General features: G+C 53.4%; 2 protein-coding genes across 9 annotated transcripts; both read right to left on the reverse strand.

Moving 5' to 3' along the window:
- SDR9C7 (short chain dehydrogenase/reductase family 9C member 7) lies at positions 1-8,229 on the reverse strand. Its single transcript, XM_072842643.1, has 4 exons — positions 7,606-8,229; positions 3,918-4,176; positions 2,873-3,036; positions 1-1,664 (listed from the first exon to the last, which is right to left on the reverse strand). The coding sequence occupies exons 1-4, from the start codon at positions 7,904-7,906 to the stop codon at positions 1,447-1,449; spliced, it is 942 nt and encodes a 313-aa protein (XP_072698744.1). The 5' UTR covers positions 7,907-8,229; the 3' UTR covers positions 1-1,446.
- Positions 8,230-11,511: 3,282 nt separating this feature from the next.
- RDH16 (retinol dehydrogenase 16) lies at positions 11,512-21,015 on the reverse strand. 8 transcript variants are annotated; one of them, XM_072842836.1, is made up of 7 exons: positions 20,543-21,004; positions 19,828-19,991; positions 16,692-17,024; positions 14,160-14,418; positions 12,673-12,836; positions 11,909-12,142; positions 11,512-11,770 (listed from the first exon to the last, which is right to left on the reverse strand). In XM_072842836.1, the coding sequence occupies exons 1-6, from the start codon at positions 20,677-20,679 to the stop codon at positions 11,925-11,927; spliced, it is 1,275 nt and encodes a 424-aa protein (XP_072698937.1). In that variant the 5' UTR covers positions 20,680-21,004; the 3' UTR covers positions 11,512-11,770; positions 11,909-11,924. The 8 variants fall into 8 exon arrangements, with proteins under 8 accessions (XP_072698937.1, XP_072698943.1, XP_072698942.1 ...); XM_072842842.1 differs by lacking the exon at positions 20,543-21,004 and adding an exon at positions 17,593-17,661 and having other exon boundaries at positions 19,828-19,941; XM_072842841.1 differs by lacking the exons at positions 19,828-19,991; positions 20,543-21,004 and adding exons at positions 17,593-17,661; positions 18,971-19,105.
- Positions 21,016-24,916: the final 3,901 nt, after the last annotated feature.

The following is a 24,916-nucleotide window of genomic DNA, read 5'->3' on the forward strand; positions in this document are numbered from 1 at the left end:
TTTTAATTTAAAAAATTCACATTTGACCTTTATTACATAACCACTCCTCAAAACCAAAAAAGTCTTTTCTTTTTTAAAAGATTGTATTTATTTATTTATTTGAAAGAAAATGATAGAGAGCATGGGGGGAGACAGGGGGTGCCAGAGGGAGAGAGAAGCAGACTTCCTGCTGAACAGGAGCCCGATGCAGGGCTGGATCCCAGGACCCTGGGATCATGACCTGAGCTGAAGGCAGACATTTAGCTGACTGAACCATCTAGGAGTCCAAAAAAGTCTTTTCAATAGAATTTCACATGACTTAGAAGTTTAAGGTGTTTTAATACAGTTTCATGACTTATTTGACAATGTTGCTAATGTCAAAAATGTATTAACTCTGCTTTGGGAATCTGAACCCCTGAATTTTGTCTTGGCCACCATGCTGAGAAGCCTTGGTCAGATCACTTCCTCCCCTGAGCGCTCAGTACTGCTATGGAGCTGTCAGTGGTTCCCAGGCGGCCATAGACATCGGAATTGTCACCTTGTTACGAACACAGATTCCTGGGGCCCATCTCAAGCTACTGAATCAGATATTTTAACATTGAGGCCAGGAATCTGTATTTTTAATGAACTAGGTGATGATGAGGTACAGTGGGAACTACTGGATCAGATGGCCTCTGGGTTCCTCATAGCTCTAAAAATGTGATTTTCTGATTTCTGTTTCTTCTATCACTGTTTGTCCTATCTCTGCTGCTAGATATCGTGCTAAAAAAACAAAACCACAAAATAAACAATAAAAAAAAACCAAGACCATGATTTAATCATCTTTAGATCCTTCCAGCACTTACACAGTGCCTGGAATGTTGTAGACAATAAATATTTGAAAAATTAATCAATGGCGATTAAATAAATAAATGTTATTTTATGTGAATCCCAATCACCTGTGAACAGAGAAATGTATATAGAAAGAAAATATGAACTTTTACCTGATACAATCTTGCACTCCCTGTCTGCCCTACTACATACTTCAAATAATGGGTTGTGGGAATGAGGCGAATACGTAGTTAGAGACCCAGGCGGAAAGTGGTTGACACGATGCCTCTGCGGGCTAGATTATCCTGCAGTGTTTCCCAGCGGTGGTGGTAACTGAGAGAGGCTCAGGATTCAGCAGGGGCTTGTTTTCCTCCCCTTGACATTTCCAGGTCCAGAAAAAGCCATATCTTGAATGAGTGACAGATGTTCTTGGGGTCTTTGCCCCTGGAAAGGCCACCTCAGGTGTCTGTGGAGGCCCAGCGAGTGGGAAGAGGCACTTGTCTTCTGCTAGAAGTTATCCATAAATTCTCCAGCAGTGGGTGTCACCCGAGCAAAGTGTCCACCAGAATGTCTGATACCACTCTTGTGGCCCTACAGACTCTTCTCCTACCCCTTCCCTCCTCCACACTCCCCAGACCACCCCTGGGCTTCCCCAGCTCAGACACTGTCCGCTGGCCTTGGAAGGTACCGGCTCAGGATGAAATCTGTCACAGGGGTGGGCAACTTCGCCAGTGGGAGGTAGAGCAGTTTGGCATCGAGGCCAGGGTTGTAGCGGACCCGGGGGCTCCGGGAAACGATGGCATGCTCCATGCTGTTGGTGACCTCGCGGATCCGCGGCTCTGCCGACTGCATCATGTTTTTTAACTTGTCAGTATCTGAGGGTACAGGAGGGCAGGAGAGTCAAGGCTCTGTTACTCTTCGGGAAAGACGGTTTCTTCTGAATTCTAGCCAAGCTCCCTTTCCTGACCCCTGAGCCCACATTTTGGGGCTCGGACCTACCACACCCTCCAGGTTGTCCCTCACGTAAACACCCCCAAATAATCCTATTTCTCTTCCTGAATCCAATAATTGTGTGTTGAATTCCTACAAGCAATGAGAACTGTGTCCAGTTCTGCCACTTATTAGTCATCTCTTTGAGCTTAAACCTCCATCACCTGTCAAATGAGGATAATAATACCCACTCTAGAGAATAATAAAGATGAATAATAGCAGAGTAGACAGTGGAGGAGGACAGAGTAGAAAACAAGTGTGTATAAGTGAATGGGAAAAATTGGAAGAAAATAAGTAAAAATACTGTCTGGCTGGTGGGATTCCTAATCATGGGAGGCTCTCTTTTTTTTTCCTCCTATGTAGGTCCTACAGTTCCCAGATTTTCTACAAAAGCATGTAAGAAAAAAAATGTTATTAAAAAATAGTAACAGTGCGCTCGCCTTGGGCTCCGGGGACCTAAGGCACAGGCAGGTATGTTGTAAGGCTCTAACAAATGTGAGGGGCTGTTCTGTTAGCCTTGAGCCCACAGGTAGGAGGAAACGGCGCCTGAGGGTCAGACTTCCCAATAAGGGATTGAGAGCAAAGGAGCAATAGCTGGCCCAACTTTGGGGATGGTCTAGGAAGGCAGGCAATTCACCTCCTCTGTGCAAAATACTTGTGGGCAGTTGATGAGGGCAGGACAGTATATTCAAAATGCCCTTCACCCCCAACTCCAATGAACCCCATTTTTGTTTCCTAGAGAAAACCACTGCAGTGAAGCAGCTGTGCTCTGAACAACCTCTCTGTACTCATGTCAGTGCATTTCCACCTGTTTGCCTGCAGAATAATGTGTGCCAGGTGCCAGGAGCGGGCCCCATCCCTGGGCAGCACCTCCCTAATGCTCTTCTTTCCACAAAAGCTATCTTTCTGCTGTTCTGAGCAGTTGGGCCCTTGGTCTCTATCCTTAAATCCCAGGCCTGCCACCAGTTGAGTGACCTTGGGTCCTTAATTCCTCTGAGCCTCCATCCCCATTATCTATGAAATGAAAATGAGTCAGCGATCCTCAAGATCTAGCTGTTCTCTCAGAGACCCCTCTCCCTCCTGGAGAACTCACAGTTGCGGAAGTACTCCTCTCCGTAGCTATCCTTGGTCTCCTGGGGCAGCCGCTCCCACAGCTTTCGCATGCGGGACACCATGTCCTCCTTGCCCAGGATGGATGTTCGATAGTTCCCTGGCTCAATGATGCTCACTTTCACCCCAAAGTAGTGGAGCTCACGCCTGGGAAAGGAGAGTTGGGCTCAGTCTGGGGCCCCAAGATGACAATGGATCATGAGGGAGGGTCACTTCTGACCCCTGTGTAGGAGCTTATGTCCCCAGGAACCTAGAAGAGCTCCCCTACTTCTGTGCTAAGCTGGCACTGGCCTCATGCAAATAAGGGCCTCAGCCCTTTCCTAAGCAATTTGCATTAGGCAAACACCCAGCAGGAAAGAAGTCAACAGAGAATCTAGACCAAAGCCCTGCCGGGTTCTCCCACTCAGCCCCACACCCAATACTCACATGGCAAAGGGAATGAGGGGATCTGAGCAAGGCCCGAATCCTCCTCTGAGCGTCTCCCCTGGGCATGTCTGCCCCCACGCCTCTCTGCTCGAGAGACTCTCCCTCTTACTCCCATAGGCCCAAACATGTTTTACTCATTTGGGACAGCTCAAGGAAAGGCAGGAAGACAGTCTCCTATCACTACCCCACCTCCTTTTTTTTTTTTTTTTTTAAGATTTTATTTATTTTTGAGAGAGAGCATGCACACAAGCAGGAGCACACACATGAGTGGGGGGGGGGTTGGGCAGAGGGAGAAGCAGACTCCTCACTGAACAAGGAACCCAGTGTGGGCTCGATCCCAGGACCCTGAGATCATGACCTGAACCGAAGGCAGATGCTTAACTGACTGAGTCACCCAGGCACCCACCACCCCACCCCTTCTCCTCATCCCTCTCTTGGTCCTTGGGAAAGGCCCCTTGAGGACTAGCCTTCTTCCTGCTATTGTGTTAGCTCCCTCCCTCCAGTGCTCCCTTGCCTACATGCTGTCGTCCCTAGCCCTCTCTTCCTGGGGTGAAACCCGCAGGACTCCCACCCAGAGTGGTTTGGCACTGGGGCCCAATCACCTGATGCTGTCAGAGAAGGCCTCGACACCAAACTTAGAGACGCAGTAGCCACCACCAATGAGAGCCACACGACCACCAGAGCTGGACATGTTGACGACCCTGCCCCGAGCTTTTTTGACCATGGGCAGCATATGGAGGGTCACTTCGATCAGTCCCACCAGGTTCACATTGATCACCTTCACAAAGTCCTCCTTTGTCAGCCATTCATTGGGTCCACTGGGCAGGCCTATACCAGCATTGTTCACCAGGGCCCAGAGGCCTGGGGGTGTGATGGAGGAAGAGAGAACCACATAGAAATCATTAGCATCTCTGGAAAAGCATTGGGGTCCACCACCCATCAGTTCAGGGCTGCCAGGGATGGTTGAGCAGGTATATAAGGTCACAAGATGGCCAGGCTGGTGGTGAGCAGTGGGGAGCTATGACAGCCCAGAAGAAGGTCTGCCTTTTACTACTAATTAGTTTCCCTAAAGGGCCATTTTTTCTGATTCACGTAGCCTGTCACTGTGCTAGCTGGGGCCCTGTACCAGCCACAGTCCAGGCCTTAGCTAATAGCACCTAAACCGTTAGCTCTGGGAAAAGAGATACCATTTTCATACCAATGAATTAATGGTCGAAGTCCTTCACCCCTCATGCTTCCCCTTCTCTAGTCACCTAAGTGTAAGAAACCAACTTCATTTTGTGCATTACCAAAAGCAGTTCATCCATTCACACATTCATCCGTTCACATATCTATTCTCTGTGGGTTACAGAGAGGAAGGTGCTAGAGACATAAAATGGACAAGATAGGGTCTTATCCCTCAAGGAGTTCACAAACCAGAGGACATTAATAATATCCGTAAGTAAATATATAACATATTTAAGTAAAACAATCATGAAAAATTGTGATAAGGGCTCTCTTGCAGATATTTGATCCGAGTTAGTATAAGTGGAGAGAAATAATGCTAAGTATTGTCATTCAACTCTGCAGGGCCTCAAGTTCTAGTCTTGGTTATACCTCCAGCTTTGGACAAGTCACTTCCTGTCTCTCGGCCTCAGGTCCTTCATAGACTCAGTGGAACAGATGCTTCCAGCCTGCAGTTTGCAATCCTGAGACCCTTCCAGGCTGAACCCCAGAACCTGCTCAGGAAGAGAGATGCAGGGGAGGCTTGACTTGCATTTGTTTTACATGTTGAGTCTCCAAGTGAAATTCTACTTGGAGGAGGATGTTTGATGAAAACATGTTGTAAAAGTCCCTAAATGATACCTAAGGACACTTTCCAGCTCTTTCAATCAAAGATTCCCTACCCTGGCTCTTTCCCGTCCCCTTCCCTCATCCCAGTAGCCCACCTTGACCCCTGCAGCCTGGAGATACTCCTCCCAGCACAATTCCACTCTCTTCCGACGGCAGGTCTAGATTTAGCACTGCTCTTGGTCCACTCCTCTTCCTAGGCCTGGGGTCCACACACTAGCCATGCCCCCATCATAGCTTCCTGCTTTCCTCCAACTAGAGAGACCCCAGGAAACCAGCTGGCTGGTAAGACTCGAACCTTTGCAGCCAGAGGAGGCTCTCTTGTCTTACAGAGGAAGAAATGAGGCTCCTGTGACCCAAAGAGTATAAAACCCAAGAGGTCTCTGTCCATGAAGAAGGGATACACACTTGCCACTACCTATGATCATCCTGGCAGGCAGCTGTGCCTGTTAGCAAACCAGGACTACCTTCATTTTGTTCCTGCAAAGAGCAACGAGAGAACTACCAGAGCAGTGTGAATAGCTTTAAGGCTGTGCCAACCTGTCATGTCCAGAGACTCTCAGGGGCAACAGCAAAGTGTGCCAGGAACCCTGCCCCCTCTCCTTTCCCAGTGCTTCTTAGACCAAGGGTGTTGCCCAAGGAGATAGGGAGAATAATGTCCTCTCAAAGATGTCCCCATATTAATCCCTAGAACCTGTGAGTACGGTGGGTTACATGGGAAACAGGAATTCAAATAGCAGATGGAATTCAAATTGTTAATCAACTGACCTTAAAATGGGAAGATTATCCTAGATTAGCCTGGTGAGCCCAATATAACCATAGGGGTTTTTTAAGTGGAAGAAGCAGGCTGAAGACAGAACCAGAGAGATAGCAGCGTGAAAAGGACTTGGCCCTACCTTGCTGGTCTTGAAGATGGAGGATGAGGGTCATGAGCTAAGGAACGCAGGAAACCTCTAGAAGCTGGGAGAGGCAATGAAATGAATTCTCCCCTTGAGCCTCCAGAAGCAACACAGCTCTGTTGACACCTTGATTTTAGCTCAGTGAGACCCATTTTGGACTTCTGATCTCCATAAGTATAAGATCATAAATGTGTGGTGTTTTAAGCGACTCAGTTTCTGCCTTAACTTACTACAGCAGGAACAGGAACCTAATATACCCAATGAGTCATCAATAACATAAGTGCCTCAAGGCTGGATGTAGGGCACAGGGCAGGGCGGCCTACTGAGAAAGAGACCGACTCTCATTGAATTATTCGTCAAATAGTTCATTCAACAAAATTTATTGAGCACCTCACTGGAAGCCAGACACTGTTTGGGTACCAAGGTTGTATAGTAAGAGAAAGGGACAAAAAGCCCCTCTCCCATCCCACCCCTGCCCCACCCTGGAAGCTTTATTCCAGCAGGGGAAAACAGACAATAAATAAGAAAAATAAGTAAAACATATTATAGGGGCTCCTGGGTGGCTCAGTCAGTTAAACGTCTGCCTTCGGCTCAGGTCATGATCCCAGGACCCTGGGATCGAGCCCCCACATTGGGCTCCCTACTCAGCGGGGAGCCTGCTTCTCCCTCGGCCTCTGCCCCTCTGCTCATGCTCTCTCCTCCCTCTCTCTCTCTCTCAAATAAATAAATAAAATCTTTTTAAAAGACTAAAGTATATTATCTTGGATCATGGTAAATGCTAAGGAGAAAAATAAAGCAGAGAGTTACTGTTTGACCCCTCCTGGGCCCCAGGGCTCTCCGGCCCTCACCTGTGGTGGGACCGCCAGACGAGTCCCCTTAGGGGTCAGAGCTTCCCTGAGGGTGCTGTTGCTCAACATAGCCACCCTGTTCCTCCTCTTCTGTGCCCATGCCCTGCGTGCAGGAAGCTTCCTGTGCAGGTCCGTATGCACGTCTGGTCCAGCCTAACCAGCCCAGTCTTTTTTCCCAAAAGGAGTGGTCACTCTGATGTCAGCACTTAACCTGAGGTCAACCCAGTATCCACCATGATGTGAAGAAGAGGACAGATCTCTCTCTCCTGCCTTCTAGCCTGACCCAGTCAAGGAGAACAAATGTCCCCACTCAAGGAGTCCAACCTCATGTTCCCTTCCCCTCCCCCATCCCGATCCCAGCAAAACGTGGTCCCATGTCTATAGGAGCTGATGGTTAGGAGACCCAAGTCCCAGGGAGGCCCCTCCGTCTTTGGTGGGTTGGGCATACAGCACGCACCTTCCCTCTCCGCATTCTATGCTGGTCTCCCCAACCCCTCCGAGTCTCTGGCAGAGAAAACCTCCCTGGGAAATCACAGGAGTGAACCCACCAAACCACACAACGGTTTCCAGTCCCACCGAGCAGGGCCCCAGCCCCCTTCTCTACGTCACCCCTCCCGCTGCACCTGAACCCGGTGGCCCTGATCACCGTCAGATGCCCGGGGGAGAAAAAGAGGGGGTAGCCCCAGAAAGCCAAAGAGGCCGATTTGCCCCACCTTGCTCGCCTACTTGGTCCCTCACCCACTGGGTCGCTGCCTGTATGCTCTCCGTCCTGGTGACATCCAGTAGGGTGGTCTGCAGCCGATAGGACGTGTCCCGTTGAAGCTTCTGGGCCCCCTCCTCGGTGAAGCAAGCCGCCAGCACCCGCATGCCCCGGTTTACCAGCTGCCGGGCCAGCAGGTTCCCGAAGCCCGAGTCACAGCCCGTGATGAAGACGTACTTGTCCGAGAGGTTGCGCACCAGATTGCAGTTCTTGAGCCAGCGATACATGAAGGACAGGTCCGTGATGGCCGCCATGGGGGGGAGGAGATGGCCAAGGAGGGTGCGGCTCAGCAGCCCGCAGGAGAGGCTGCTCCTCTGAACCCCAGGGGGTCTGCTGGGTCCCACTGAGAGCAGCTCTCCTCCCTCCACCGCTGGCAACAGACGCAGGGCTCCTGGGCGAGCCACTTTATAATTTCTCTAGGTGGATGCATCACCACGCCAATTAGCCTCGATGCAAGAAATTCAAGTCCAACCTGAAGCTTTGTGACCTCAGACAGCCCTGGTGGCTGCCTCCTGCTCCCCCCCAGCCCTGGTGGGTGAAGCTGCACAGGATGGGAAAGACCCTGCTGGTGATGTCGATGCCGAGACGTGGCTCATCTGGGTGGTCTGAGTGGGGTAGGTGAGAAAGGAGGACTCAGCCCAGAGAGCCTCCCCGGAAATCCCCACCTCCGGCTGGGGCTCGAAATCACTTGTCATGAGTGCAGACATGTAAATAAGCTTAATTTTTATTTTCGGGGGAAAAAAACTAAGACAAATTCATTAATGTAAAACAAACAAAATTGGTTTCATGCCCCCCCCCAAACCCCAAAAGAAATGAGTTTCAGAGTACTAGTTGTTCAGAATTCTCTGCCCTTGGGTGAATGTCCATTATAAGAAATGAAGAAAAAACGTAAAATCTTTAAGAAAAAAAAGGGGGGGGGGATCCCTGGATGGCTCAGGGCGTGATCCTGGAGTCCCGGGATGGAGTCCCACACTGGGCTTCCTGCGTGGAGCCTGCTTCTCCCTCTGCCTGGGTCTCTGCCTCTCTCTCTCTCTCTCTCTCTCTCTCTCTCTCTCTCTGTATGTCTTATGAATAAATAAGTAAAATCTTAAAAAAAAAAAAAGAAATGAAGAAAAACAAAGGGGCTCCCCTAGGGTGGATGTGTCTCCAATGTCTGAGGCCAGAGGCAGCAGGGCCCTCCTACAAGGAGGCTGTGTCTTGGGCAGCCCGGGTGGCTCAGCCGTTTAGCGCTGCCTTCAGCCCAGGGCCTGATCCTGGAGTCCTGGGATCGAGTCCCACGTCGGGCTCCCTGCATGGAGCCTGCTTCTCCCTCTGCCTGTGTCTCTGCCTCTGTGTGTGTGTGTGTCTCTCATGAATAAATAAATAAATAAAATCTTAAAAATAAAAAAGAAAAAAGGAGGCTGTTTCTGAAAACTGGAAAGAGGAAGGAGGAAGGGCTCCAGGCCTGGGTCCTTGGGAGGTGATACTCAGGTCACCAACAAGGAACCCCTGCTGCTCTCCAGGCAGAGCCAGCTCTCCTCACCCAGTGACCAGGCAAATGGACAAAGTTAAGGACAGAAGACACATCAGCACCACCAGCAGCTCCCCCACCCCTGCCCCACAGTGGGCATTCCCTTTGACCTCTGGGACAAGGCACATACTAGGTGATCTGGTGAGCTGAGAAGCCTGGAGGGGGTGCGTAACAGGGGAAGGAAGGGACTATGAAGCCAACTGGCACCGTGGCTAATTGGTTGTATTGAGATAGGGGAGACCAGGAGTCCAGGGGTTCTAACATCTGGGGCTGATAACAGGTAGAACCACAAGTAGCAAGAGAAGTTGGGGGTGGAGATACTTTGGGCACAGGGAAGGAAGGCAGGAGGAGAGAGAGTTATGATATAAACATCACTGAGATGAGGTCTGGCCCAATGATGGGGACAGGCCATGAGTTCCCTGGGCAGCTGTAGGAAGGGCCTGGGGCCAAATCTTGGCTCTGAGAAGGGATGACATTAGGAAAAACAGAAGACTAGAATCAGAGATTTGGAAAATTCTCAGTATCAGGACTTGGAGGGGAGGGAGAGTTTCCAGGAAGCGGGGCAAAGAACTCACAATAGTTAGGAGGGAAGCTGGTAAAGAAAAAGAAGTAGGGAGATGAGACAGAGAAGCCACATCTAGGAGCCTAAGATGCAGGGACACAAGGATGTTGAGGTCTATGGTGGCTCTTGGAATAAACCTCTAGAGACACAATTCCTCAAGATGAGCCTGGCCACCAAGGTATCCCAGGGGACTGGGGGGCAGCCACCCACACCTTCCCTGTCCAAACAGTCTGACAGAAATGGGGCCACGAATTTTCCAAGGTGAAGAGGCAAGGATGCATCTTCATGCTTCACTACCTACCAAGGTTGGTAAGCTCCAGAATAAAAAACAACAGGTGTCGCAGGAAAGGCCAGAGAGCTTGGCCATTCTATAACAAGGGTGGTAGGAGTGAGAGGTCAGATGGTGGGCACACCCCTGGGATGCAGATCCAAACCCTGTATGAGACAGAGATGGGAAGTGGTGGAGGCAAACCTTACTTCCGGCACACCCAGCCCAAGGCACAACACCTATGCTCAATCTGGGAGGCATGTCCTAACTCTACCTCCTGGTTAAGTGAACAGGGAAATCTTGGCTAAGGGAAGTAAGACAATGTCCTCAAGGGCTGAGCAGTCCCAGGAATATCCCTGTCCTTGAGAAGACAGGCGACATCCAGGGGTTGTCTCAGGATTTAGAAAAAGATGACTTAGAACTACCCCAACACAGGACCAGGCCTGAGTCACCATTTCATGGGCTTCTCTGTGCCTGATGGTCAAGGCAGTGCTCTCCTGGGTTCAATCTCCCCATATTTACAAACAGTAGGTCATGTAGTGGGTGATGGGAGGGCCGCAGAACCACGCGGAGGGGCTCTTTTCCTAAGGCTAGAAATGCCCCCTTGTCTCAGATGACAAGTCTCCCTGCTAAGTGGGCACCTGAGGCCACCAGATCAGGCTGGTGTTGCATTCCACCGTGCACACCTCTGTGCACTGTATCTTTCAGGAGAGAGGGGCCTTCTGCTCCTCTGGGCCATTTCCAGCAACTCCCACAGGGTGACAATGAATGACACAGTGACATCTGACCTCGCTTCTGTTTTCACCAAGAACACCGATGTCATTCTCCAGGATCAGATCCCCCTAAAGGCTCCACAGCCTGGGTTTGAACCTGAGGGAAGAAAACTAAGACACCTGCCGAGGCAGCTCCCAGCTCCAGTTTGTCCTCAGCTCAGGGACTTATGTCACGCTCTGCAAATGCTTTCTCTGTTTGGTCCATACTTAGGGCGTCGTCAGAATAGTGGAGATGCAGAGAGCCACGGGCTCAGGAAGTGCTGGGGGCTGAAGGGAACTCCTGCTTGAGCAGGTGCTCAACAAAGCTTAGCAGAAAACAAAAGATGGGTCCAGAAGTGACTCTTACTGCCCCCACCCCCCAGAGGATGTGGGAAGTGGGATCTGGGCTGGGGAACTTGAGGATGGCCACAGTTGGGGGCATATCTCTAAAGGATGGGACAAACAGAGGGGCACAAAGAGGGTGCTGCTGAGGGGAGAGGCTTGATGTCCCTGGGGCCTGGGGCCTGCCAGAGCCTCAGCAACTTCTCCTTGTCTGTCCATCCTTGGGTTTCCTGTGACCCCACATTACTTGATAAATCCTGGAAAGGAAACATTAGTCCCCCACTTCTGTGGAAGGAAGGGGGTGATCTAAAACTCCCTCCTTGGGATCCCCCCCAGGGCCATCACTATGAAGGCACCTGACTCCTCCTCTCATGGACCTACACCCGCTGCTCCCCAAAGCCACAGTTCCAATCACTGGACTTAGGTCAACTTTTCAACTTTTATTTTGAGGCAAACACAATCAATGAACATCAAAGTGTCAAGACAACTCAATAACTGGTTTCTGTGTCCTCTGTCCTGATCCCAATTATAGACACGTCCTTTCAGCCAAGGTCTGTGAGTTGGCCTTTCAGGCTAATGGGTCAGGCTGGTGGTCATCATTCACACCTCCATCCCTGTTCCTCAGCCACAAAACAGTTCTTTCCTCCTGATATCCCAGAGTCCTGAGTAATGTCCCCGGGAAGCCTGGGGAGGAGGTGGGAAGGTGGGAATGGAGGTGAGATGGGCATGCTTGGTGACAGGAGATCCCCTCTCTCCCTCTACCTCTCTCCCCCTGAGGTGTTCCCATCCTCACACGGTACCCAACTCCCTCCTACCACGCACCCTAGTCCTTCTTGGGTTACACAGCCTTAGCCGGGCGTGGAGAGTTCCAGTAGATCATGGTGTCCACCAGCAAGGTGGGCAGGTAGCTCATGGGGAGGTAGAGGAGCTTAGCATCCCAGCCAGGTGAGTATCGGGTACGGGGGTGGCAGGCTGTCAGGGCATGTTCCATGCAGTTCGTCACCAAGTATAGATTGGTGTCACACATTGACTTCAGCTTTTCAATTGGCTTCCTGGCTGCCCAAACAGAAGGACATATTCTCACATTCCAATCTTCTTGCTTTGGGATCAACTTCAGAGAAAAGTCTCTAAAAGTACCCCACCTCCCCACCTCTCCCGGGTCATCTCCCAATCCATGGATTCCATCCGAGGGCGTCCCGCCTCCCACCAGGGAACACTCTGGCGCTCGGCCCCTGGGCCCTACCCCTGCGCAGACGTGCTCTGCAGACACTGAGATGGCCACACGCCCTAGAAATCTCAGCCCCCGAGAACCAGCTCTTTTACCGCCAGCTTGCCAGGGGTCCGTGCGTGTCTCCCCCCCTCTGGCTGCACTTTCCTCCCTTAAATAACGAGGGCATTAGGGGAAAGTGCCGTCTCCAGGTCTAGCAAGCCTGGATCTGCCCTGAGGTCACCAGCTGACCACACGGGACCACAGGATGGCCCCACTGTGTAGGTGACTCTGGGCCTGGAGGGGGGTCCCGAGTCTGTAGAAGGCGCTAGTGATGGGCCAGGTTTGCTCCCCTCTCCCCAGTGCGCAGCTCACTCACCAGAGGCCAGGAACTCCTCCCCATAGGCCTCCCTGACCTCCGGGCTCAGCCGGTCCCATGTCTCCTGGAAGCCCCTGGAAATCTTCTCAGGGTTGGTCACGTTAGTGCTGAAGTAACCAGGCTCGATCACAGCTACCTTCACCCCGAAGTAGGTGAGCTCCCTCCTGCAAGCAGACAGGCAGAGGGGCCAGGGCTTCAGGGGCCTCACGGACAAACACAACAACAAACCTGCTATAAAACCTACCTCGGGGTTGGGGTGGGATAAACTCAGAAGCTTGGAAAGGTCCATGAGCAGCGGCCAGCGGGGCGGGGGGCGGGAAGAGCGATGCGGCCAGTCTGTGGACAAGGGGCCCCGTTTCCAGTACCGTCGGCCTCACGCTGAGGAGCTCCCGGGCTGCCCAGGCTGCTGCGGGCACCACTCTCCTACCCTCTCCACCCGTCTCCCCTGCATCCAGTGGGCTCCACACGTGGCCCATGTCACCTCCAGCACACCCCTCGGACTCCTCCCTTCCTCTTCTGCCTTCCGTTCTCTAAGGAATAGAGAACTGCCTACCTCTTGGCTCCCTCGGACCCAGAGCCAACCTCTGCCCTCCAGCCAGTGGGTGCTCCAGAGGCTGACTGGACAGGGTCGCTCCCCACAGGGTCCTGCTGCCAACGGCATGAAGGGGTGCGGCCTGCCCCCCCACCCCCGCCAAGGGCCCACCCATGCCCACCTGCCTGGCCGGGCCTTGTCTGATAGCCTGGAGGACCACCACCACCGTGGCTAGCTGACTTGGTCACAACCGCAAGAGATGGTCACTACATTTGGGTCTCTCAACTCTTTCTCAGCTGTCAGACTCTTTTTTTGTTTTTGTTTTTTTAAGATTTTATCTATTTATTTGAGAGAGACACGGCACACGAAGGGGAAGGGATAGAGGGAGAGGGAGAAGCAGGCTCCTCACTGAGCAGAGAGCTTGGTGCGGGGCTTGATCCCAGGACCCTTGAGATCATGACCTGAGCTGCGCGTAGATGCTTAACCGACTGAGCACCCCAGGGGCCCCTCAGCTGTCAGAACTTTTAGGTCGGGACCTAGTCTTGCTGTCCTCGGACATGTATGTTGTATGTTTATAGAAGTGCTGAGAAGTAACTATTGAACTGAGTCAAATGCTGGACCCCCACACCAGGGCCCCCGACACTGAATATTATAGGAATTATGGGCATGAGCTCTGTAGCCAATTGATCTCAGGTCCAGTTCTGCCTCAGTCGCTTCCTTGCTGTGGGCCCTCCCCCAGGGCAGTGATGGATGAAACCAGTTCTATAGCCCCGCGGCTCGTTCCAACACCCAGGACAGAGGAAGATGCTTCCCAGTGAATGTCTGGCACAAAGCAAGAGAGAAGCATCTGGAAGGAAGAGCCTCTGAGGCTGTAGAAAATGAACCCCCTGGAAAATCTGCCCCAGAAGCACGGAAGCAGGAGGATGGAGGGAAGGCCTCTGTCCCAGTTCATTACCTGAGGGAGTCCGAGAAGGCCTCGACACCATATTTGGAGATGCAGTAGCCCCCACCGCAGAGAGACAGTCGGCCCATGATGCTGGAGACGTTGACCACACGGCCCCTCGCCTTCCTCACCAGGGACAGCAGGCTCAGGGTCACCTCCACCAACCCCAACAGGTTCACGTCAAGTATCTTCATGAAGTCATCCTTGGTCAGCCATTCATTGGGTGCCGTGGGCCAAGAGATGCCAGCATTATTCACCAGGCCCCAGAGCCCTGGGCACAGGGTAGGGAGAGAGCAACATGGTCTGTGCGCCTGAGGGGGACGCAGCTGCGGTCCCAAGTCACCTTCCAATGCACTTTGTTACAGAATCAACAACAACATCTACATGGTATAAAGGAAAAGAGCACAGAAGAGAACTAAGGATGAGGCGGCTACAGAGCGTCCGGCTGTGCAGGCGCACGGAGCTGCTGGACCAGGAATGCTCCTTCTCATCCTGCTCACTGCTCCTCAGTGCCTGGCATGCAGTAGGTAACAAACCCATTTTTGTTAAGGGCACGCCCAGAGTTCCGGAGGATAGTGTGGTGTTCACAGCTCTCTGGGAAAGAGACACCGAGAGGTAGACAGGAGTGGGTAAGTGACAGAAATGAAGGGGGGACTGGAGAAGAAAAAGGAGAAAGACAACTTAAAAATAAAGAAAAAACATGAAAAATGCCTGCCCGTACTCTTGGGAAAGACAGCCGTGGAATCCCAGCAGCAGGTAATGCAGAGAACAGGCCTGCATTGGCCACCACGGACAAGCTTTGAACAACCTGCCACAACTGCAAGGCAGGATCTGCTCTGGAAGCCGAGTCCAGCCTTCGTGCTGGGGAATTCCAAAGCTCACCCTGCAGTGACCACCCAGGCTCGTCCGGGGTGGAGGTGACCAGGCCTCATGCCACACACTAGTGTAGACGGCACCTTAGCTCCAGAAAGTGTCACCCTCCCAAAAGGTGACTCTTACCCTATCCCCCCTAGGTCCCCAGCCCACTCAGCTTTCAGGAAACCCCTCCAGAAGAGATGAGGAGAAAAGTCACCATAAGAGATTTGAAATAGTCAGAGGTACAGACCCACAGACCTCAGGTCAGCAGATGCCAGGTCCTCAGTGACAAGGGGCTGGTGGGGGGAGGGGTAGGGTACACAGGGTTTGGCCCTGGGAATACTGGAAAAAGAAGACGGCCTCTTGTGATACTTGTCCCCCCCTTCAGAAACCTTCCCTGGCCTTAAAGAAATGCAGGATCTAGGGGCACCTGGGAGGCTCAGTGGTTGAGCGTCCGCCTTTGGCTCAGGGCTTGATCCCGGAGTCCTGGGATTGAGTCCCACATTGGGCTCCCCACAGGGAGTCTGCTTCTCCCTCCCTCTGCCTGTCTCTGCCTCTCTCTGTGGGTCTCTCATGAATGAATGAGTGAATGAATGAATGAATGAACGAACAAATAAATGAAATGCATGCTCTCTGATCCAATTATTTTACTTTACTTAACTTGACTGAGAATGGAAACAAAGCTTTATTACAGAAACCTTTACTGAGATGTTATTTCTGCCAGCAAAAGTGGAAAACATGTCAGCAGACAGCAATATGGGAGGGCTTAAATGAGTGGTGGCCTCTCCACATGCTTGGATATAAAGACATTGAATATTACGTTTTGGTTTCTTGTCTTTGTTTTTTTTTTTTAAGATTATTCATTTATTTGAGAGAGAGAGAGAGAGGGAGAGAGAACAGGAGCAGGAGGGAAGGGTAGAGTGAAAGGGAGAAGCAGATCCTCGCTGAGCAGGAAGCCCGATGCAGGGTTCGATCCCAGGACCCCGAGAGCATGACCTGAGCCAAAGTCAGATGCTTAACCGACTGAGCCACCCAGGCGCCCTGAGTATTACATTTTGTAAAAGATTGTCTGATGAAAATGTCAATCATTGGCTACATAATAATGTAGAGAGTGACTGACTCTGGAAACTGGGCTTTGGGAAATGTCATTTTATCTTTATCTTCTTCTATGCTTTCTACAATGAGCGTGTTTTACATTTTTAATACAAAAAAGACACCAATGATTTCCTCTTTCCCGAGAGGGGCAGGCACCATAAAAGAGGAGATAGAATAGGATCCCTCACCTGTATTTGACCAAAAGTCCCTTCAGCTCCCTGAGCCTCAGTGTCCTCATAAGTCAAGTGGGGCCCATCTTAAAGCCCTGCAGAGGGCCAGGTGTGAAGGAACCATCAAGAAAATGTGCACCTATTGAGATCAGGAGGCTGGGTCCAGCCTGGCCCAGCCCCAGCTGCCCCATAACAAGCCTGGAGAGCCCTATACCTCCTACAGACGATTGGTCCTAAACTCGGGCTGGGCTTGTCTAACCATGGTCTCCGACTCAGGCACTCCAGGCCTTCTGCTCAGGAAACTCCAGAGCCTTAGGCTTTGAAAATCAAAACCTCTTGGGAATCTTACCAGTTTCACAGAAGAGAGGTTTTCCCTGGGCAGAGGGAAGAAATACAGAGACACAAAGAGGACAATGGGCCATACCTCTGTCCCCCACATGCTCCTCCACCCACTGGGTGGCCGCCAAGATGCTCTCTGTCTTGGTGACATCCAGGATCACTGTGTCCAGCCTGTCTGACGTCTGGCTTCTCAGCTGCTGGGCCCCCTTCTCCGTCAGACATGCAGCCAGCACCCTCAAGCCTCGCAGGTCCAGCTGCCGGGCCAGCAGGTTCCCGAAGCCCGAGTCACAGCCCGTGATGAAGACGTACTTGTCCTGCAGGTGGCTCACCACCTGTCTCTCCCGGTACCAGCGCAGGAGGTAGTACAGGCCCACGAGGACTGCCAGGGACCACCACATGGCCTTGCAGGGAGCACAGGCTGAAATGCAACAAGAGCACAGCCAGTGTTCCGGCAGGACGATGTGAGCACGCACGTGTGTGAGCAGTAGGCCAGCCTCCAGACTCTGACATAGAGTCCTCGAGGACCTCCTGGTCACTTTCTCTAGTGAGTATTATTATTATTTTTTAATTTTTATTTATTTATGATAGTCACAGAGAGAGAGAGAGAGGCGCAGAGACACAGGCAGAGGGAGAAGCAGGCTCCATGCACCAGGAGCCCGATGTGGGATTCGATCCCGGGTCTCCAGGATCGCGCCCTGGGCCAAAGGCAGGCGCCAAACCGCTGCGCCACCCAGGGATCCCTCTAGTGAGTATTTTTGATACTGGCTCCAACTTACACACTCTTTGGTACACTTATGCCATTTCTACTGGGTGCTATTGGATTTCACAAAGAATCCTTTGACATGAAGATACTTTTCCTAGTCACCTTCTCCTGGTCCACCCACTCCTCCCATTTCCCCCTGCCCATCTACACACACACACACACATACACACAGAGGCACACACCCCTATGTCCTAGGTCTCATGGTTCAGAACTGTCTTCTTACCTTGTTCTTGTTCAAGGCTGGAAGCCGGGTCCGTCTCCCTGACTTACTGGACACTCTTACAAAGATAGGCTGTAAATCAACACTCATGTGATTTCAAAACACAGCTGTGCTACCAACCAGCTGTGTGACCTGGGGCTGCTGGCTCACACTCCATGCCCGGCTTCCTCATCTGGCTCAGGATACCGGGTTCACATCTCAGAAATCTAAGTCACTGGCGGCCTCTCTAGGGGGAGAAGAAGGCAAAGAGCACAAGCTCCCCTCCCGCTATAGAGGGTCTCTGGGGCAGATCGGTGTTCAGAAACTAATGGGGTACCTGCCCCCAGAGGTGGAGAAAGGAGAGAAGGGACGGGGTGGGCACAGCAGCACAGAGGCTGCCCCCAGTTGCCGGGAGGGTCGAGAGGAAGCGCTTGGCCAAGCGGGTCTCAGCAGTGCCACCCCCTGCTCCGTGGAGATGGCCTGTCCCCAGCCCTGGGTGGTGCTTGCATCCCGCCCCCCACGTCCAGAATCCAGAGAGCCAGGGCCGGACTCCAAGGGCAGCACAGGCCAGTTTGCCAGGGACCGCGGCCCGGGTGTCCTAGGCCTCCGAGGTGGGGCGGGGAGGCCCAGGGCCTGCACACATGGCCCTGGCCAAGTCTGGGAGCGGGGAGGGGGGGGAGCTGCCCGACTAAACAGGGAGGCCCCGAGGTGGACACAGGCTGTGCGTGGGGGGGCTTCAGGCTGACGCAGAGGCCAGCACTTCACAAGAGGAGGCGCACAGGGCTGGGGCTGGGGTGCCCAGAAGCCGGTCTGGCGGCTCTGTGTCTCCCCGACTGTCCACTGAGCCCTGGTCAGGGAGAGGAAGGGGCCCTGGGGAGCCCGAGGCTTCCCCGCAGTCAGAGGCCCAGCGCCCACTCCTCCCGGCACCTGAGGAACAGAGAGGGGCGCCCACTGAGCCTGTCTCTCAGGGTGGAGGCGGCTGCAGCAGCATGGCCAGGCCTGGTCCTGCAGAAAGCAGCCTGTCCCTGCTTCCCAGGTGTGTGTGTGCACGTGTGCCAGGACCCCCTACACGGGCTTCCCAAAGCCCAGGGAGGAAGAAGCCAAGGAGGTAGAGGGGAGCCCTGGAACCCCCCGGGGGGTCCAAGGCACCGTGCACATCCTCACTGGACACCAAACCCCACTGGGCACAGGGCCATGGTCTTTACCTGCAAGGAACTGGACGCCTGTCCCCTCAGTGACGACAAGGTCCTTCACCACCAATTTGCAAGCGGCCTTGCCGCGGAGACCCCTTCCAGCCCTCCCCTCCTGCGAGACCTCAAAGCCGGTGACGTCCAGGCAGGACAGTCACAGCAAGGTCGGAGGGGCCGTGGGACAACAGGAGGCTGGGGTGCCTCTCACGCACCTGGAGCCGTGGGACCAGAACGGGACGCCCCGCAGAGGCGCCGAGGCGCAGACTCGCTGCTGCGGGGGTGTCCCGGCGGCCGCACCGACGAGTCCCCGCGCGGCTGCACCGAGGTGTCCCCCCCCCCCCAGCGCGGCCGCACCCACGGCGTCTCCTGCGGAGGGGGTGGGTGGAGGCGGCTCCTGGGCGGCAGCCGGGCCGGGGCCGGGCGCCCCCTGGTGGTGCCCTGCTGGGGGCTCCGCGGGGCCGCGGTCCAGCCGGCCGCCCCCACCGGGTCCCCCTTCCCCACCCTGGGGGCCCGTCCGGAGAGGGGAGCCGTCGGAGCCGCCAAGGGAGCTGCGAGGGGCAGGAGCCTCATTGTGCAAGCTGCCTTCCGCTCCCTCCTGGACTGGGGACCCCAGAGAGTAGAGACACGACCCTGCCTTCAGCGGGGACCTGGCACGGGACTCCATCCCAGGGCGTCGGCGTCCCGCCTCCCACCAGGGAACACTCTGGCGCTCGGCCCCTGGGCCCTACCCCTGCGCAGACGTGCTCTGCAGACACTGAGATGGCCACACGCCCTAGAAATCTCAGCCCCCGAGAACCAGCTCTTTTACCGCCAGCTTGCCAGGGGTCCGTGTGTGTCTCCCCCCCTCGCTGCACTTTCCTCCCTTAAATAACGAGGGCATTAGGGGAAAGCGCCGTCTCCAGGTCTAGCAAGCCTGGATCTGCCCTGAGGTCACCAGCTGACCACACGGGACCACAGGATGGCCCCACTGTGTAGGTGACTCTGGGCCTGGAGAGGGGTCCCGAGTCTGTAGAAGGCGCTAGTGATGGGCCAGGTTTGCTCCCCTCTCCCCAGTGCGCAGCTCACTCACCAGAGGCCAGGAACTCCTCCCCATAGGCCTCCCTGACCTCCGGGCTCAGCCGGTCCCATGTCTCCTGGAAGCCCCTGGAAATCTTCTCAGGGTTGGTCACGTTAGTGCTGAAGTAACCAGGCTCGATCACAGCTACCTTCACCCCGAAGTAGGTGAGCTCCCTCCTGCAAGCAGACAGGCAGAGGGGCCAGGGCTTCAGGGGCCTCACTGACAAACACAATAAAGCAGTTTACCAAGACCTGATGTGTACTGAATGCGGGGGATACAAGGTAGGAAACGAATTTGTAGCGAACCACGAGGTATTGTTGAAGTGCTGAGAGCAAGACAGGCCCCAGCCAAGTCCCCCGCCACCAATGCAAGCCTCCAGGCAGGGTCCCCCATCTCAGCTCCTCCTCCAGAAAGTGAGCCTGCCTAATCCCTCAGCATCAAGAAACCCAGAACTTGTGCTGAGAGAGAGGGGACACCGAAAAGAGGAATTCTGGGAGGGCAAATGCTCCTCAGGGCACATTCTCCCCAAAACTCCAGAACTCCAAGGTCTCGAGGTGAGGAGCAGTGGAGAGAGAAGAGGCTCTGATGATGAGCCCCGTGAGGCGAAGAAAGCTCGTATGACTTCAGGTTCTGAAAAACACCCTGGGAATCTTCCCACTTAGCAGAAGAGAGGTCACCCTTGCACAGAGAGAATCAATAAAGAGACACAAATGAATCTGGGCCATACCTGTGTGTCCCCCACACGCTCCTCCACCCACTGGGCGGCCGCCAAGATGATCTGTCTTGGTGACATCCAGGATCACCGTGCCCAGCCTGTCTGACGTCTGGCTTCTCAGCTGCTGGGCCCCCTTCTCCGTCAGACATGCAGCCAGCACCCTCAAGCCTCGCAGGTCCAGCTGCCGGGCCAGCAGGTTCCCGAAGCCCGAGTCACAGCCCGTGATGAAGACGTACTTGTCCTAGAGGTGGCTCACCACCTGTCTCTCCCGGTACCAGCGCAGGAGGCAGTACAGGCCCACGAGGGCCGCCAGGGACCACCACATGGCCTCGCAGGGGACAGATGACAGGCTGCGATCAGAAAAGTCTGTGGCCTCCTCAATCTAAATGACTGTGAAGGCAGTCTGGCCTCCGGGCTCCCTGGCATGAAATCTAATTTCCCTCCTGGTCACTATCCATCTGGAACATTTTTTCCTCTCCCTGACCTGTCTGCTCTTTGCACTACTTTTATAAGTGCTGACACAGGCCCTTGACAATCCCAAATCCTGCCCAGAAAGAAAACATGCCTACCAGCAGTGCTCCCCGGCCCTATCACTGCCTTCTGCTGTGTCCCTGTGGCTGCAGGCTGAGCGACACAGGCCACGCTGCTCTGGGTTCCAGGTTTAGGACTGCCTCACTTGTCTGCTAACACGCAAGCTTCATATTCCCAAGCTCAGGAAGGCTCTTAGGAGGGAGATGCGCTTTGATTCAAGACATGTTTGCATTCAGCATGTTCCCTGAGCCTGGGCTTCCTCATCCGGCTCAGGATACGGGGTTCATGTCTCAGAAATCTAAGTCACTAGTGGCCTCTCTAGGGGAGAAGAAGGCAAAGAGCACAAGGTCCCCTCCCGCTGTAGAGGGCCTCTGGGGCAGACCGGTGTTCAGAAACTAATGGGGTACCTGCCCCCAGAGGTGGAGAAAGGAGAGAAGGGACGGGGTGGGGGGTGGGGGGTGGAGGGGGTGGGCACAGCAGCACAGAGGCTGCCCCCAGTTGCCAGGAGGGTCGAGAGGAAGCGCTTGGCCAAGCGGGTCTCAGCAGTCACCACCCCCCGCTCCGTGGAGATGGCCTGTCCCCAGCCCTGGGTGGTGCTTGCATCCCGCCCCCCACGTCTAGAATCCCACACGTGGCCGCGGCCGTGTCTGGGGGGTGGGCAGGGCGCCGAAGCTGCCCCCGGCAGACTAAACAGGGAGGCCCCGAGGTGGACACAGGCTGTGCGTGGGGGGGCTTCAGGCTGACGCAGAAGCCAGCACTTCACAAGAGGAGGCGCACAGGGCTGGGGCTGGGGAGCCTTCCTCAGGGCACCCCAGTGTCCTCTGACAGGGTTGGGCGCTCGTCCCTGCCCCCACACGCTGGGCCTCTCCCAGAAAAGAGGCCCGGGAGGGAGGGGAGTCATGGGAGGCTCAGAGGGATACTGAGGTTGGCTTCCTTGGGCCTCTTGGTCCACGTGGCTCTCCTGCCCTCTTGCTGGCCCTGAGGCAAGGCCCCTCAGGAGGCGTCAGTGTTGGTGTCCCTCAGAAAGCACGCGCAGAAATCAGCCACCTCGCTGTTGCACAGCTCCCGACACTCTGAAAAGACATCTAGCTGTGGTCCCAACCCTCTTGAACACCTGTCCCCAAGGGCCCGCAGCACGGCTGGATCATCACTGTTTGGGGGAAGAGAAACGGTGGAGATCCGGAAGCTCCAGGAGAAGGCTGAAGCGATGACTTCATGCGAATGAAGCGGGTGGGCCTCACTCCGCGCACGCCTGGAGCCCTGAGGCCGCACAGCGCCCCGCGGCCGCCAGATGAACGCGTGCGGACCTAGGTGACTCTGCCGCACCCCACTTTGCTCTCCATTTTCACCTGCGGTTCTCACGTTGGCCGACCATCTGAGAGTCCCCACAGCCTCCATTCCCTCTTCTTCACCACGGCGGAGACTCAGGAGGATCTCGTGAGTCCTCTCAACTCCGGCTCTTGGGGAGTCTAAGCACCCCTGTGTTGTCATCAGGCTGCAGCCCTAGGAAGTGGAGGCCTCCAGAAACACTGGAGAACTCAGGACTCCTTTCTGCCCAGCATGTTAGGTGCTCGACAAAGGTTAGTAGAAACTGAATAAATCTAGAGTCAGCAAGGGACCATCAGCACATGGACAGAGGCCCCCGGGAGGAGGTGACAGAAACCAGGAAGTGGGGGGCTCCTGAGGGAGGAACAGAGGCCAGGAGATGGATAGGAAATTGCAGAGCCAGGAAGAGCCGAGCCAGTTTCCCAGGGGGCCTTCAGCCTGCAGTCTCTCCAAGCCTCTCTTCCTTGCACTGACCTTGCACACCTCCACATACACTCTCTTGGGAAATCACAGGGAGGAAACAGTTGTCCTTCATCTTGTGGAGGCAAAGACAATTCACCTGCACTTTCTCAACCCCCACCCAGGTCATCCCAAAGGGATGTCCCCCAAAGGGGACTTTGCCCTCACTCAAGAAATTTCCCAGAATTCCAAAGGCTCAGTCCCTTCCATGGAAGTGTAGGCCATACCCCACTTTTTTTTATCCCAGCCCCATCCATGAGAGATGCTTTTTTTTTTTTTAAGATTTATTTATTTATTTATTTATTCATGAGAGACATACACAGAGAGAGAGAGAGGCAGAGACACAGGCAGAGGGAGAAGCAGGTTCCATGCAGGGGGCCTGACGCGGGACTCGATCCCAGGTCTCCAGGATCAGGCCCTGGGCTGAAGGCGGCGCTAAACCGCTGAGCCACGTGGGCTGCCCATGAGGGCAGTCATTTTTAACACTTTGGACATCATGGACCCTTTTGAGAATCTAAGAAAACTCTGCCCCATAAAAGTGACTTAACACAACATATGGGATTTTGAATATACTTTTTGGGGAGTTCACAGACCACCTAAAGCCATTAGGTGCCAAGAATCCAGGTCAAGAATCCCTGTAATAAGGGCTTACTGAAATACTAGCAGTGGGACTCAGGCAATTTGTTTAACCTCTCTGTGCCTCCTGATGTGATAGAGACCTTGTCTATGATGGTGGCCACCTCGTTAAGCTGTTATGGGGATTAGATGAGGTGGTACACGACAGCCAAACTATGGAAAGAGCCCAGAGGTCCATCAACAGATGAATGGATAAAGAAGATGGGGTGTGAGTGTGTGTGTGTGCACACACACACTTACACCCCGGAATATTACTCAGCCATCAAAAATGAAACCTTGCCATTTGCAAAGATGTGGATGGAACTAGAGGATATTACGCTGAATGAAATAAGTCAGTCAGAAAAAGACAGTTACCATACGATCTTACTTATATATGAAATTTAAGAAACAAAACAGAGGATCATAAGGGAAGAGAGGAAAAAGTAAAACAAGATGAAATCAGAGAAGGAGACAAAGCATAAGAGACTCTTTTCCAGAGGAAATAAACTGAGGGTCGCTGGAGGGGAGGGTGTGGGGGGACGGGGTAACTGGGTGATGGGCATTAAGGAGGGCACGTGGTGTAATGAGCACTGGGGATCATATAAGACTGATGAAAAAAATAAAAATAAAAAAAAAAATAAAAAAAAGACTGATGAATCACTGACCCCTACCGATGAAACCAGTAATACATTACACATTAATTAATTGAATTTAAATAAAATTTTAAAAGAAAGAAATGAGGTGGTACATATCAAGCACCTCGAAAGCATGCTTGGTGAATGATAAGTATGCGATGAATGTTTACTGTTAGTATTACTACATCTCTTTTGTGGTAGTTCGTAGTGGCACCAGGATGTTCTTGACCTTCTATGTAAGAAACACAACACCAAAAAAAAAAATTAAAAATTAAAAAAAAGAAAAAAGAAACACAACACCAGACAACTAAATAGAAGAGGAAGCCAGTGTCCATCCATTTCAGAGGAAAATGGCTCATCATGGTGAGACTAAGGACAGGTATATCTCAGGGTAATTCCACAAGAAGGGATCTCTTCTTCCTCATTCCCAAACAGTGGGAAAGGGACATGCTTATGCCGGGCACTGCACACATCTCATCTCACGCATCCCATACAATAACCCTTATCCTCACTTTGCAAATAAAGAAACTGAGACTCAGAAAGCAAGGTGGTTGCACAAGGTCACACGGCTACCAAGTGGGGGAACAAGGTGCCAAAGCCAGGTCTGGCCCCCAGACTAGTGTTACCGCCACCGTGGCTCAGAGAAGAGTGCTCAAGTAGGAAAGAGCTGAGCAGAACCAAGGACAGGCCCGCGGGACCACATCCTTCTTTGGGAAGCCGGGGAGCCCTTTATCTGGTGCTGTTGGGCAGACGAGGTGTGGGGAAGCTGGCGCAGGAGGGCAGAATGACTTCTGTGGCTGGACGTGGCTTCTGCCCTCGT

Source organism: Canis lupus, chromosome 11 (assembly GCF_048164855.1).
Source record: "Canis lupus baileyi chromosome 11, mCanLup2.hap1, whole genome shotgun sequence".
Classification (NCBI taxonomy): domain Eukaryota; kingdom Metazoa; phylum Chordata; class Mammalia; order Carnivora; family Canidae; genus Canis; species Canis lupus.